The sequence below is a fragment of the Malus domestica genome, chromosome 04 (genome assembly GCF_042453785.1).
Source record: "Malus domestica chromosome 04, GDT2T_hap1".
Classification (NCBI taxonomy): domain Eukaryota; kingdom Viridiplantae; phylum Streptophyta; class Magnoliopsida; order Rosales; family Rosaceae; genus Malus; species Malus domestica.
The window spans coordinates 6,782,751-6,798,261 of NC_091664.1; the positions used below are offsets into that span (position 1 = coordinate 6,782,751).

The window sequence follows — 15,511 nt, forward strand, 5'->3', positions numbered from 1 at the left end:
AGTTTTTAAATGCACCCATGAGTTTTCTTGTAAATTTGGTATGTACCCATATGCTATTTATGTTATGGGTACATACATTATTTTTGGTCTAAGTTTGTGGGTACATTGCTTTTGTATGTATGAATTCATGGGGTACATTATTTCCCTTAATACTACTCAATGAAATTCACAAAAATATGTGTAGTGTGCATGAATTTTTATTGTAGAAATTGTTTTTTTTTTTAATTTTTAAGTCTCATAATTCATGAGATTTGTACATATATGATCCCATAATTTTTTGAATTTTTAAAATTTAAAATTTCTTTTAGACTTGATCGATTGATTGAATCTCATAATACAAGGATTTTGAATTACATAAATTCTTGAATTTAAATCCCTTAAATGTTGGACTGCAATCAATATTTTAAATTACAGTTTTTTATTTAAGATATCAAAAAGATGACATGGAAATATAGTAATACTAAAATGTTGAGGTGTATAAAGTCAAAGGACTTTGATAAAAAAATAAAAAGATTTCAATCTAACAATTGAGTTGATTAGGGACCGGAACCAAAATGATCCTTTAAAATATCAGGTTGTTTCTCCCCTCTGCTTACTGTAATTTTAAATTATTTTTTATATCTATTATATTCCTGTTACAACAGTTTTAAAGTTTTATCTGCCAGATTGTATGTTGTTAGGCAATTATATAATACTTGTAACATTGACTGTCACGAGTTTGAAAGTAAAGTTATACCAAGGTATTTAATTCCATTAAAAATTAGCCTATTTCATATCTTTATTGTCCTGTTTTTAAATATCATATGGTGTAAATTGTGTTGACCATCTCTTACAACACAACTTTAAAACATTTATTGTCTCTCATTCGTTTTTTTATATCATTTATTATCAATAATGAAATAGGTTTTTCTCATTTTTATTTACGAATCTATGCTTGCAAACTTTTAAAGTATATGACTTTATCTAGAGTCTTTGTTAATGTTCTATTCTTGCTTTTTCCATTATTTTTCCAATTCACAGATAAGATTGTGTTGAATACGACTAGTTCCTCACTTTTCTTCTTTGATCCAGACATCCCAGAGCTAAACTCATTCAAATTAGTGTGGGTACATTTACGCATCTTCAGAGAGAATGAAAATATACCTATTATTTTTACAACAAAAGATGTTATTTTTACAAACATATTCAATTCACATTATCTTTTAAAACCTGTAGGTTTTTTTATTGCACAGAGGTTGTGAAAACACCGCCACCCTCTTCACAATAGGCAAATGAAGCTCAAATTTTACAAACTGCCAAGAGAGTGACAATTGACGAATTAGCATTCCTGGATCCAGATTTATATAAGGTATAAAACTTTAATATAACTTTTTATATATTTTTTTAAATTTGATAACTAAATTTTTTACGAATCTACTCAAAATTATTTGCATGCTGACTCCTCCTTATACAAATATCTGTAAAACCATTTTACAGGACGACACGTTTTTGTGCAAAGCATCTATCAAGCGTTTTGACACACGATTTGACTGGTGGTACAATGCTTGCCCAAATTGTGTAAAGCAAATGCATAAAGATCCAGCGAGTGGACAACTGGTTTGCCAAAAACACCCCAATCAGATTCCAACGCCTTGGTAATATGTAACATCCCGTGTTTCAATTTTCTATCTTGCAAATTTAAATACAACTTGTCACCGTTTTTTTCTGCAATTTATATATGATTAATAATTTATGCTCTTCCTCACTTAACATAAATACTATTTCACGTTTAATGGATTGGTACAAAAAACATATTTCTCATTTGAATGATCGATTGCGTCAAATGTATATCATCCCAATTTTTAAATATAGGTACAAAGTAAATTTGATTCTTGAGGACCACACCAATGAAATGATTGCTTTGGTAATTGGTAAATCTCGCGAAAGCTTTTTTGGAGTGCCTTGCAATGATTTGGTCCTAAATTAGAGATTGGTGGATTAACAACAATTACTCAATGAGTTTCTAAAATTGATAGTGTAGAAAAAAATTTATCACCTGCGTTTTGGCAATAGAAGAAACATCTTTAATTCAAGTGATGTTCTCATTTACAATGTTTCTAATGATACAAGTAGTGAGCCAACAACTCCACAAACATTGGTGAGGGAAATTACTATGTCCTCAACTGTGGTTTCATCTTCTATGTCAACATCAGACACAACTGCAGAATCACACAAGCGAAAAAGAGAGTAAGTGAGAAGACCTCTTTTTATTGGCAATGAACAAAGGTTTATTTCCTATCTTTCCTTTGTACAAGTTTTAAACTGTTGTCTATTCATTTTTTCTAACATTTGTCATCTATTTAAAACAGTGATGTAGAAGAAATATCAGGACCAAGTGAAAAAGACTTTTATCAAGTTCCCATCAAGCTGTTAGAAAAAAATCATCTCCAACACCTCCAAAGGCAGATTTGACTCCTCTAAAAAAATAATAGGTGGCAATACTTTCACCATCACCTGTACATTTGATAACTTTTTGTGTACAAATGTTGCTGCTGATGGAAAATTATGTATAACTGCTACAACAAAATGGATGACTATGTTGTATTAATGTTCATGCTTTAAACCACTATCTCCGCATGAACACATCGTTTCATACGAGTTTCAAACCCGCAACATCGCATGGGCTCTACTACATAGTAGTATCTAATCATTTATTGTTGATTCATATGTGCATTGTTGCTTCATATGACATTTCCTAAAAAATAATTTTAAATTTCCATATTTTTTGAGCAAATATCCATCCTTTCCATTGAAAACAATCGATATTGATGTTCGATATATCCATCGATATTTTCACAAATTTACTTATCGATATTTCCACCAATACTGATATTTTAAATGATCCAACATATCAATTTTTTAATTTTTTGGTAGTCCAAGTAGGTGATAGGAGGGCCCGCGATATCACGTAAGCAGATAACAAGGATACACAAATTTGAGACCGCAAAAATGATAATTTACCCTTGAAATTTCATTAAGCCTTGAATTATACTAGATTGTAGGCGTGTGTTTTCAGTATTCGAATTTGGAAGTGTGACAAAAACATAGCTTAAAATTTATTAGATACGGTCGATATTTTCATGGAAATATAAAAATAAAAAAAAATTAGAGAAAGTATAGGTGGTGAAGTGCAAATTTCATCTTATATTGGAGAAACTCTTATGTTTAGACTAAAATCGACAGATATCGTCGATATTTCTGACACACTATTAAATATTAGAGAAACTCTTGTCTATTTTTCTTCCAAACCAATGCTTGACAATCTCTAAAATTTTGCTTTAAATTTCCATCATTTATTTGAAAACCTAACCAAATGGTGATGCACTGCTTTGACAGGGATACACTGAATGACATATTCTTTCACAATACAATATCGAGTTTGTGTTCACAAACATATAGTATAATCAGGGCCTGCCAAGGTGTGGCATTATGCCCGAAGCATGATCCTTGGTACATAAGACCTAAAACTTCAAGAATAAGGGATAATATTCTCGAACCTCAACCTTGCAAGAATCTACTCCCGTCTTGATGGAATAGATCATTGGTTATGCACTTGTTCGTGCCCCTACCAATGTTGTTGAGGAGTACCATTCTAGTAGTCAATATGTGAGATTGATTTTGCTCCATCGAACATCGTTGGCAAAGCAAAATTTCGACATGGATGGCCTTATTGGCCGAATCCCCTTAGTAAATTTACTTTGTGAACATTTTTCCATGTTCTTGGATTTGGGGCCAATGGGTTGTCTCCCAACTGGGAATACACCACATGTGGCCGGCCTATAGTCTGGTGATTGAGCAGTTTACTTGCTTTGGCACGACCTTTTGGGACATTTAGGTCGAACAATGATGCTACAACGCATCTCCTTATCTGAAGTAAGGATTTTGTGCTTACAAGCACACTTTGCCAATCCTGCTCATTAGGGAAATTGATTTTCTATATCATTTCTTGCAAAGATACAACACAACTCCATTTTCGTAGTGGATTCAAGGGAATATATGTGGACTAATCCAACCAAAATGCGGACCATATAAATATTTATGGTTTTGGTTGATGAATCGACAAAATGGTCACATGTTTGTCCACACACATTACTGTTAAACCTCTTGGCCGATTAAGGGTTCACCACCCTACTTATCCCTTAAGGTCCGGAAGACTGGATAATGCTAGAGAGTTTATATCGACGATTTTCGATAAAGTATTGCATGTCATTTTGGGTTTTTAATTGAACATCGCATTCCCCTGTTCACCCCAAATAGCCTAGCCTAGCGATCATAAAGCGCAATTTAAATGATCGCCCGAATTTTGGTAAACGTACCAAGTTTTCGGTCTTTTGCCTAGGGCTATGCAATCTTGCACACAGCTATGTTGGTCCGTCTTGAGGCCCATTGCCACCCAACCTATATGACGTTACAGTTGGTTACTGGGTACGAACCTGACGACTTTGTATCTTTTGTCGATCAAAGAGAGCATTCCATGTGCCAAGTTGCGTCGTTGCAACGTACCACCATGGGTCCTCAACGAAGGATATGTATCTTTTGTCGATCATGATTCTCCTTCACACTAGCTCTCTTTGAGCCCTTGCACACGATCTCTTTACCGCTTATTTGCGGGTTGTCACTTTAATGAAACAGTCTTCCCGCCGTTAAGGGGAGATAAGAACGTCAACGTTCTTGTATAACGGCGCGAATTTGCATGGACGTTGCCCACTATGTCTCATCTCGATCCCCATACCGCACAAGTGTGATAAGCAAGTGCGACAAATTCTAGATTTCAGAATGTTGCTCCAGACGCATTCCTCTGATCTAGCTAAAGTGACGAGATCATATACCAGCTGCAAACATGCCTGCAAGGATAGAGGTACTTAACGGACGTCGAGTCAACATCCCTGGAGGGTGTGCCGCCCATGTTGGACGATTTGGACGCCCCTATTGGACGGTCCGATACACCGGCGGATAGCCAATCAATATGTCTTGGCCTGGAGCACGACATATCATTCGGTTTGTAGGATTCACTTCCCTGGAAGAGGAAGACACGGCACAACAATGAATCTAAACTCGATCGCTGTCTCAAATCATTTCCATCTCATGAGATTAATCTGGATTACTCCCGAGACTTGAAGTTCTTAGTCCAGTATACTAGTTTGGATGAGAAAATGGAATTGAAATGAGATTATCATCGATGATGTTTTCACTTATATGGTAGCTACAGACATAAATGAAAAGCGACGATATCGAACCGTGTTCCGTTGATTAAGTGACAACGTAGAACTGATTGGACAACTAAAGTTACAATCCAGGTCAAATTCCTTACCAAAGTGTGTATTGGACCTGTCGTTCCTACACTGCCCAAGGTAACCTTGTTGAGTTACAAGTGGGAAATGAAACGTTATGAGATGAATGAAATAGTGCGATATGATGCACGCCTTACGGCGCAAGGTTTCTTTCAAAACGTCCTGTGATTGATAGCAGCATTATGAAATGTGGTTAGTATTTCTCCATAGGGATATAAATACGGAGATTTACGTGTAAGTTCCCGAAGAATTACATGGACTGGTTTAAATAGTTCCAAACCACGGAACACCCTCTTAACTCGTTTTGAGGCGTTCACTTATGGATTGAAAAATCCGACGGATGTGGTATACCCGCCTAAGTGATTATTTGATCAGTCAAGGATATGAATTATGCCCTTGCGTGTTAAACTATGAAGTCTTATTCCAAATTGCTAAAGTTACAGTTTATGTCGTTAACACGAATCTCACTAAGACTTTGGAAGAGCTTGAGAAAACTGCCTCGCACCTGAAGATGGAATTTGAGATGAAGGATCTTGGGAAAACTCATTTATGCCTTAACCTGAAGTTGAAGCATTATTCTGACGGTATTTTGGTCTACCAGTTGAACTACACCCGGAATGTGTCACCTTTGAGTATACCCATGATCGTCCATACGTTATATGCAAATGAGACTCTTAAAGAGTCTATGGAATTTGAAATTCCATATCTAAAAGTTCAACTTTGCGTTTCATTGTACTTAGCTCATTGTATTTAGACAGGACATCTCCTTCGCTATTGATCTTGGTAAAGATGCAGCACCGCGCCTACACGCAACCACTGAATTAGTATTAAAGACGTACCCTGAAGGTATTACGTGGGCAAATCCCAACGCATCTTGAGCGGATCTAACCCCCTTGATCCTCGAAATGATGCTTGCCTTGTTTGTTATGCTGACGCTGGTTACTTATCAAACCCGCACAAGGCAAAATCCCCGAATGGTTATGTCTTTACCGTTAGGGATATCGCAATATCTTGGAGGTCCACGATATGACCCTAGTTGCGAAATCTTCAAATCGTTCCAAGACTCACCTTACTTCACTATGCCACAAGTGAGACATGGTTAGGAGTTCTTGTTGAGCATATTCGAAGTACTTGCTATATTTTCATCCATCGTTGAGTCCCAACGACGATCCATGAAGATTATGCCACATGTATCAACCTGACCAAGCCATGATACATCAACGAAGTCAACACCAAGACATATTGCGTCGACATCTACATCAGCAAAGCATCAGGAGATTGAAGTCATGCAAACCGATCCCAGACAACCTTGCCGACCTCTACACGATGTCACTGCCGAAGTTAACCTTCCAGAAGCTTGTCCGAGAAATTGGTATGCCTAACTACTCATATGCAATGCTTGTAGTTCTCATTTGGAAGTTATGTCAAACTCAGGGGGGAGTATCTAGAAGTATACTCACTTGATCTTAATGTACTCTTTTTCCCTACGATTAGGAGCATTTTTCTCACTGGGTTTTTGCTACCTAACTATGTTTTAACGAGGCACCCATCCTGGGCTGATCATACCCTTAAGAGCTCTTCTACTTGCGTCCAAAAGACGTATAGTTTTGACTTAATGCAACTTCTCACTTTTCTCCTTAGACTATGGGTTTTTCTCCCATCTTGGGTTTTACCATAGCGAAGTTTTGTGAGTTTTACTTTTTATGCATTCTTCCGTTGATTTGAGACTCGCATTTGCCCATTATGCCGACGACTTCATCAACTGTACTTACTTCATCAATGAAGACTTGATGCGCCATTTACTTGAGTATTTACACACTCAAGAGGGAGTGTTGCAGTCCTATTTAGAATATGAATGTGATTGTGTAAATCCTAGGAAATATGGGAATGTATCTTATATTCCTATTAGGATTAGATTATCTATTAAATGTTGTAATCCTAAAGGGAAAAGTTTTACCCTTCCTACTACTATAAATAAAGGCACAATGGGGAAAGATAACACACACCCACAATTACATATCTCTCTATTCTTCTCTCTATTGCCGCACCCCCTCTCTCTCTAAGGCCTCCATAATTGTTCAATAAATTATGACTACAACAAAAACAACTGATATTGATATTGATATTGATATTTCTACAAATTAACATATTGATATTTCCATAAATATCGATATTTTAAATACTGAACTGGAGAGAGGCCTAACATCCTGCGGTTAGAATTAGTTTAATAATAGTAGATAGCCCGTCAGACCGTTGTTAGTTGGGAACTTGGAAGGAAAACGAAGAAGCCAATTCGAAGCAGCAGAAAATGAATTGTACGGCCTTCAAATTCAATCCCACCACTCCGTTTGTCCTGGACAAGCACGCTCAGTTTATATCAGCGACACGAATCTGAAACCCGCACCGGAATGTCTATAGTTCCGTTGGTTTCAGTTTTACCAGGAAGAAACTGAAACGATGCCGCCACTTGGCTCCTCCAAACGCCACCTCCTTGGTGGAATTGGAGCTCCCGCTCCTTCCCTTTCCCTTGAACGAGGTTTTCACTTCAATTTCTCTTTCTTTAAACTCAGTCTTTTTATTTTTCTAGTCCGAACTTCGCAGCGTAAGGGAGCACTATGCTCTAGCCAACTTGGCTATGATTATGTCTGCTGTTGTTTTTGAACATGATTATTTTTTTGTGATTTAATTTAGTTAATATTTGGATTGCTTGGAACGATTAATTCTTTTGTTTGTATTTATTTCTTACAGTAAGAACAATTCTTTCTTTCTAATTTTTGAAAAACTGGTTTTCGAAATTTCAGGTTCTTATTCCCTCTGAGAGCAAGGCATTGCACTTCTATGAAGCAAGGTATCTAGCTCTACTGGAGGAGGTAATATATACTTTCATTGCTCCATTTTCTCCGATTTGATAACAGCATGAGTTATGAGTGTTGAGCAAGTAAGGTGGAAGAAATTTTGTTAGAATAAACGAAAGAGTAACATACACCCGCGAAAGTATATTGAAACAAGAACCAACCGTGCGATAAGTTTTTAAGAAGATGCTTTTGCTGCTGTTGTTCTTCTATTTTAGGTGCTTTGATTTTACGAGCAGCTTTTAGTAAGCCACAGCATACCAAATCAGGCCTTCTTGTCTCTGAATTATATGAGGTTGGAAAAATTCATGGAGATTTAAGTCAAATTGGTATTGCTAGGGAATTTGTGAAGTTACACTCGACAAGCTGTTTGATTACTTTCGCAAAGCTGCTATTGATAAGTAGAAGCACTTAGTGAGATAGTCGTAAGTGTTGTGAAGATATGATGTAAAATGAAGATGGCCTACCGCCTGTCCGCAGACAAATACCTGTCAAAATGGCACATTAACATCGTAGCTATTGTGCTTATCTATAATCAAGTAGTTTTCTGTAAAGTTATATACCATTGATAATAATAATAATATACAGCACCTGGAAAGAACGACATGGTTGCTCTTCAGATGAGATTATGGAACACAGAAATACAAGTCCATTTGAATTTTATAAATTGTTCGTTTGAATGCTTTTGAAAAGCATAGACAGAGACACCCAAATTCAAAAGATTTAAAAACCGGGGGATTTGTTTTATGCGTTAAGAATTGTCCGAGTCCTTTGGGGTGCGTTTGGTACGTGGGACGGGACGGGACGGAACGGAACGAGGTGTTCCGTCCCACGTTTGGTACGCCAAAAATGGGTGGAACACGCTGTTCCACGGGACAGAAATTTGGTGTTTTTGCGTCCCGCCTCCCCCCCTGGAACGGGTTGTTCCACGTATGTGGAACACAAAAATTCCACTGTCTACCCTCTCTGTCTCTCCCGCAGCCTCCCTCTCCCGTAGCTTCGTTACCCTCCCTCTCTCCTGTAGCCTCCTCCTCCTCCTCCACCTCAAACCCAGCTGCATCTTCCTCGACCTCAACGCTCCCTCCACCACAGACTCACGTTCTGGGGAGTTCGCGGCAGTTCATCTTCATCTTCGTCCCATCTTTTTTCTCTGCCACTGCCTTTTCCCGTAGCCTTCCCCTTATACTCTCCCGTACCAGCTGCATCTCCAGGTTCGATCTCGATCTTCTCCCTTAGCAGCTGCATCTCTAGGTTCGATCTCGATCTTCTTCAGGAGTCGCTGCATCTTCCAGGTTCGATCTTGATCTCTATAGATCTTTAATTTTGCTTTTTTGATTGGGTTTTACCTTTTCGTTTTCTTGAATTTTCCACGAAAATTTCAATTTTCTGGGAAATTATTGTTATTTATCTGATAATAGCTCCAGTCTGCAATTATGCGAAAGGAAAATGGGTTGTGGACCATAAGAAGCTGCTGTATTCTGGGCATGGTTGTAAGCAATGCCTGTCAAGTATGTGGTCTTGCCGGATGACAAAGTGCACAGATTTTTCCTATGAGAAGGTTTCATGGCAGCCAAAAGATTGTCAAATGGAAGAATTTGAAGGCTATAAGTTCTTGAAAAGGTATTGAAATGTTAAAATTAAGCAATTTCGATCAAGTGCAAGGTTTCATTTTATTACTATCTTGAATCTGGTGTGATGTGACCTTAGCCCCCTAGTTTGTATAAATCTGATCTATAATGGTTGTTTCTCCTATATATTGAATCCATTATGGGCTCAAGTTAACGAATTTCTCAAGTTGTGATGTTTTGGTTAGTAGATCTCTTCATAGACCATTAGTCTTTCTGCACTTGATCTTGTTAAGGCTTGCAGCAGTTTCCAAATAATGGACACCTCATAAGCTACCTTGCATTTTAATTTCTCTTGTCCATTCATCTATTTGAAGAATTTAAGGTTTTTAAAGAATTACGGTGAATAAGCCAAGTTGGGAAATTGGGTTTTCTGTACGAGGCAAATGTTCTGAATTGGTCAAATAACAACTTTAATTTCTAATACAATCTGGCTTGCATGCATTTTTATTTCCAGCTAGAGGCTTGACCATATTTGAGAAATCTTTTCAGCTCCATGTGGGCAATTTGTGTTTGTAAAATTGCTTGAATGAATTGAGAAATCTTGTGGAAGTTGTATGTTTAGTGAGCTTATATGCTTCAACTTGAACTTGTAGACTATACATTTATACAATGCTCGCGCTCAATGGGTACCTGTGTATTTTTGGGATTCCTTTTTTGCTGCTGTATCTCCCAATCAAGAGTACAATGGTTCCTTTTTTGAAGGCTATGTGAATCAACAGACCACAATACAATGGCTCCTTTGGAGAATCGGTTTGAAAGGGAAATAGAAGCAGACTTTTCTAATTGTGATTTGCGTAGTTTTTCTGTTTTATTATTACTTACCAATGCTCTTTGCTTTTCGTTTTATAGGTCTCCATGTATGTTGTTGCAGCACATTAGTTCTGTTGGGATTGTAGGGATAAGTTAGTTGGTTAGTAGCTTATGAGTGAAGCAAAGAATACTTGTATAAATAACAAACACCTCTCTCTCTCTCTCTGTAATTCATTCATTGTTCAAGGAATACAATCTTTAGTCATTCACTTTCTTTCTCTAAATTATCTACCATTGTTTTTCGTTTTGCTTCTTCTGCAATCTCCAAAAGCTAATCATGGTATTATTATGTGTTCAAATATGAACAAGTTCAAAAAAAAAAAAATGTCTCGTCCCGTCCCACGCATAAACATTGTACCAAACAACAAACAGAACAGGGATAAGTTAGTCATTTAATCTTTTGGTTCCGTTCCGTCCAGTGCGTACCAAACGCAGAATGGAACAACCGTCCCGTTCTGTCCTTCGCGTACCAAACATAACATGGAACCTTGTTCCGTTCCGTCCTGTCCCGTCCCGTCCCGTCCCATTCTGTTCCGTCCCGTCCCGTCTGCGTACCAAACGGTACCTTGGTGCTAATGGTGAAATTCGATGGTTCAGTTAGTGTATAGGTTTTTCATGGCAGCTGCAGGTGCTCATCACATGTTACATATGGAAGCCCCTTGGTTCACCTTGAATGCTTTTCGATGTTTAAATCAAGAAATGTGGTTGAAACCCAAATCTCTTTATGCCAAGGAATGGGCCTTGGTTAACAACTGACACCCCTTCAAGCCAAACAGAAGGACTTCGGTCTTGTCCACCATTATTTGGCGTCTGCTTTAGAATTATTAACATATATAAATTCTGTTATTTTGTGTAGTTGTAATTCCCATATGTTTGTAAGTATACGTAGTCATGCGTTTGTACAACTGCGGGTCATTTTATGGTGAGAATCACAAATTGTTGTACACCCAATCACTCATTCATGCTACTTTTGTATTTAGTATAACATGAATCCAAAAGGTGAGCCGGGATAAAACAGTCCCTCCTTGTACGTGTAGGTTAGGGAGATCCTATGGTGTGGTTTCGGATGTCGGAAAAACTATTTGTATTCATCCTACTTACAATTTATTCTATTTGTTGCAGTCGTTGACAAGGAAGAAGCTTTTTGTGCATTTTGTGTTGGATCCTATCATCATTGACAATTCATCAGGAGAAGCATCCTTTGCAGCCAGAAATGGTTGCTTGGTTTTCATAGAAAATGTAAGCTTCTGCACTTCAATGCAATTTCCAAATATTTGAAGCACCTTATGAACTAAAACCATTCCAGTACTCTGCAGGCTGAGCGTTTAGAAGTTGGAGCACTAGTCTCTATTAGAGGAATTGGTCGTGTAAAAATTGTGAAATTTGTGCAGGTGAGTCTCAAGAGATTTGATGAATATTAGGAGCTTTTGTTGCGACATCGAAACTTTATAAAACTCTGCGCACATGAAGTTAGTCAATCTTGGCATTGATAATTGAGTTTAAGGAACTTTACTCTGTGTACATGAAGTTAGTCAAAAACTGAGACGAAAAACTTTTAATTGCAAGGGCAACCAAGTATAATTTTTACAGAAAGTGTTACTATGCATGATGATCAGAATTGATTGTGTAGTGAGTTCAGGAAGCAAGAGGAAATATAACCCTCGAGGTCTTTTCTTTAACTTTAATTCTTCTTTTTCTTCTGCTCTCTGTTGTACTTGTACCGTCATTTGTATCTCTTATGAGAATAGCTTGACTCTTATGCTTTCCAGATGTTGGTTTGCACTTTTGTACATGCAGGCAGATCCTTACTTGAAAGGTGTTGTCATACCTGTGCACGAAAGGGTTCCTGAAAGCGGGAGCGGATTAGACCCAAAAGTAATGCAAGTAAAGGAAGCTCTTTATAGTTTAAATAGCTTGGAAATCAAGCTAAAGGTATGCTTCTCTCTTTCTCTCTCAAAAATTATTCCCACTTCCAACACTCTCCCCACTTATTCTCTCCTCCTCAAATTAATAAAACTATAAAAAAAATGGAGTGAATCGAAGGTTTGGAACCAAGCAAAAGATGAATAATCTTAATGAAGACAATGAAAACACCATCAGTCTTCCAATCTTCTGAAGGCTGATAAGATGAGCGTGAATAACTTTGTGGGACACTTAAGGTTGGAGAGGTGAAAATGACTCTTATTCGAACTCATCGGAGAACACTAGAACCAAATTACAGAGGCCATAATACCGCTACAGCAGGAGTTGTTTGTCTCCCAACGGTATAATTAGAAGGGCATTGTTCTTGCTGTTGGTGGATCCAACCAGAACAGAACTGGAATACTGGTGGCAGTGGAGTGTTGTATAATAATCAAGAGGGTGGAGATCCAGAGTTCCAGACAGTATCTCGTGCGGAGTCTGATCAAATGAAGAAGGTCAAGAGCCAGGTGGAGTGTGAGGTGCGGGGCTTACAAGACATTAGGAAGAGACAATTACAAGTCCCCTGTAATCATAACTCACTCTCAAATCTGATCTGGTGCTTCGAGAAGCAAAAATCTGTTGTTTTATCGTTGGATTTCAGTAAGGAAGAGGGCGTTCACTCAAGGTGGAAATGAAAATTTCAGAGACAGGATAGTCGGATAGAGAGGGAGAGAAGAGTTAACACGGAAAGGAGAGAGATGAATAAGAAAAGAGAGAGAGAGAGAGAGAGAGAGAGAGAGAGAGAGAGAGAGAGATTGACACAACTAATGCGTATGGTTTTTCTTGTGATCTTTAACACGACTCTATTAGATCGGGACTGTACACATTCATATGCACTCGTTGACTCTTGTCTGCTCACTTCTCTGTTCTACTAGGCCCCCAAGGAGGCACCGTTGCAGACTCGAATTGCCAATTCTCTAATGTGGAGTGAAAAGGAACTAGTCTTAGATTGTGATGAAGCTTTCATTCCTTCCTTGCCTGAGCGTGTATCCTTTGCAGCACTTCAACCTGTATCAGGTAACAAATTTTCTAATGGAATCAGTAAGTTGTGTTGGCATCCTATTCTAGTGAAGCAAACTTAATTTGGCCGAAGCAGACAATCGAACAACATAGTGGACATTGGTATTAGCAGACATAGGACAGCGTCATGTGGCTTTCCTTGTAAACTGGAAAATGGTGACAATGCCTGAGATCTCCCCCTCATGCATCTTGTTGTTTATATGTAATGGGTATCAGGATCAGGTGAATCGGAACTTGCGAAACTACAGCAAGAGAAGTTAAGGGCAATGGAGCTCAAAGACACCTTCCAGAGGCTAGATAATTCCCTGGAATTTGTTAAAGATCGTATCTCCATGGTTGCAGCCAAGCTCGCTATACAATCAGTGGAGATGAAGTAAGTTGTGGGAAGAATCCATTCGACGATCACCCTTTCATTGCAAAATATTATTCTCACACCTGTTAACTCATCATCCTCAGAATTCTGTCAGTTTTGCGGGTATAATGTAAACACTATATCTTGGTTTTTTTTTGTTTGATCACAATTACATTTCTCGTTCTCAATGTTTTCCAATTCGACTAATGTTGCATCGCGAATTCAGGATGATTTTTGGATAAAAATTCAAAATTATTGAACTGCAGTGTCAGCGTGAAGAATATAGGAGCTCGGTAACAAACTATAAAAATTTTTGAACTACAGTATCAAGTAACAAAATTATTCAACTCAAAATAACCTTGATGTGCAACCATGGACAAAAATGAACTATGGAAAAGTTAAATGAAATTGTTTGGCTCATTACGACTGAAGAGTTGTGGTGGGTCTCACGTAAAGAAACGTGTTGAAGAATACAAGAATCTCACATCGAGCAATTAACAAAATTAAATATAACTTATATTGAAAAGTTTTACTTCTAATATCGCCAAAGATGGCACATTGTATAAAGTACTGATAGAGTGATAGGACTAGTTATACGAAACCAGTTGTTTGGTGCCCCAACCGCATAAATAGTCACCCGACTAATAATCTGGCCCCACCTACGCTTCACACTTGCTTACTAGTCCACTCCAAAGTGTATGTATAATCAAGGAATTAAATATCGATATTATCGGCGAAATATCGCTGATAATATCGTTTTTTTGACCCGGCGATATTTTTTTTAGTAAAAATAAAATATCTTTAAAATATCGCGATAATATCGCTAATATCGCGATATTACCGATATTAGCGATATTATCGCGATATTCGTCGTCGTCGCCGCTGCCGGGAGGTGAGAAAGGGATCCAGAAACCAGATCGAAGAAGATGGATCCAGAAACCAGATCGAAGAAGAAGGATCCAGAAACCAGATCGAGGGAGAGACGAAGACGGAGAGACCGAGGGAGAGACGGAGACGGAGAGACCGAGGCAGAGATGGAGACGGAGAGACCGAGGGAGAGACGGAGACGGAGAGACCGAGGCAGTGACGGAGACGGAGAGACCGAGGCAGAGACAGAGACGTAGAGACGGAGATGGCGATGAGGTGGTGTCGCCGTTGATGTGGTGTGGAAGTGAGGGTGTGGGTTGTTCACGGGGAGAAGGAGAGAGTGCAGAGATGCAGAGAGTGCACAGAGTGCAGAGAGGGCGAAGAGGGAGAATGAGGGTTGTTCACGGGGAGAAGGAGAGAGTGCAGAGAGTGCAGAAAGCGATGAGGAGGTGTCGCCGTTGAAGTGGTGTGGAAGTGAGGGTGTGGCGTGTGGGTTGGTTCACGGGGAGAAGGAGAGAGTGCAGAGAGAGAGCACGGTAGAGATGAGAGAGTGAGGGAAAAGAGAGATCTGAGAGAAAAGAGAGATGGGGACACAAAAGCAAGGTGGGCCCCCTGGGCACACCTATTAAGATCTAAAAATAATTTTAAAAGCAAGATAAACTCAAACTTAGTGAAAATACAATTTAAATT

General features: G+C 38.4%; 2 protein-coding genes and 1 long non-coding RNA gene across 4 annotated transcripts; all 3 read left to right on the forward strand.

The window, feature by feature from the left end:
• Positions 1–7,725: 7,725 nt before the first annotated feature.
• Positions 7,726–14,106, forward strand: LOC103424910 (uncharacterized; the record flags this gene model as incomplete). The annotated part of the gene is made up of 7 exons (XM_029101619.2): positions 7,726–7,866; positions 8,132–8,200; positions 11,743–11,859; positions 11,937–12,011; positions 12,418–12,552; positions 13,458–13,599; positions 13,819–14,106. Coding segments are annotated over 7 exons (840 nt in total), but the record flags the coding sequence as incomplete, so codon positions are not given.
• On the forward strand, positions 8,748–10,844 carry LOC139195249 (uncharacterized). 2 transcript variants are annotated; one of them, XR_011579928.1, is made up of 3 exons: positions 8,748–9,474; positions 9,601–9,802; positions 10,660–10,844. It is a non-coding gene; the product is annotated as an uncharacterized lncRNA (long non-coding RNA). The 2 variants fall into 2 exon arrangements; XR_011579927.1 differs by having other exon boundaries at positions 8,750–9,474; positions 10,404–10,844.
• A 237-nt stretch (positions 14,107–14,343) lies between the features above and the next one.
• On the forward strand, positions 14,344–15,283 carry LOC139194956 (uncharacterized). The gene is made up of 2 exons (XM_070820120.1): positions 14,344–14,404; positions 14,805–15,283. The coding sequence occupies exons 1-2, from the start codon at positions 14,344–14,346 to the stop codon at positions 15,281–15,283; spliced, it is 540 nt and encodes a 179-aa protein (XP_070676221.1).
• Positions 15,284–15,511: the final 228 nt, after the last annotated feature.

What these genes read in the sequence shown, in the direction of transcription:
- LOC139194956 (XM_070820120.1), top strand. Translation starts at nt 14,344, where the DNA reads ATGGAAAAGTTAAATGAAATTGTTTGGCTCATTACGACTGAAGAGTTG. An exon ending in AGAGTTGTGGTGGGTCTCAC is followed by an intron (nt 14,405 to 14,804) that starts GTAAAGAAACGT and finishes TACCGATATTAG; the next exon opens with CGATATTATCGCGATATTCG.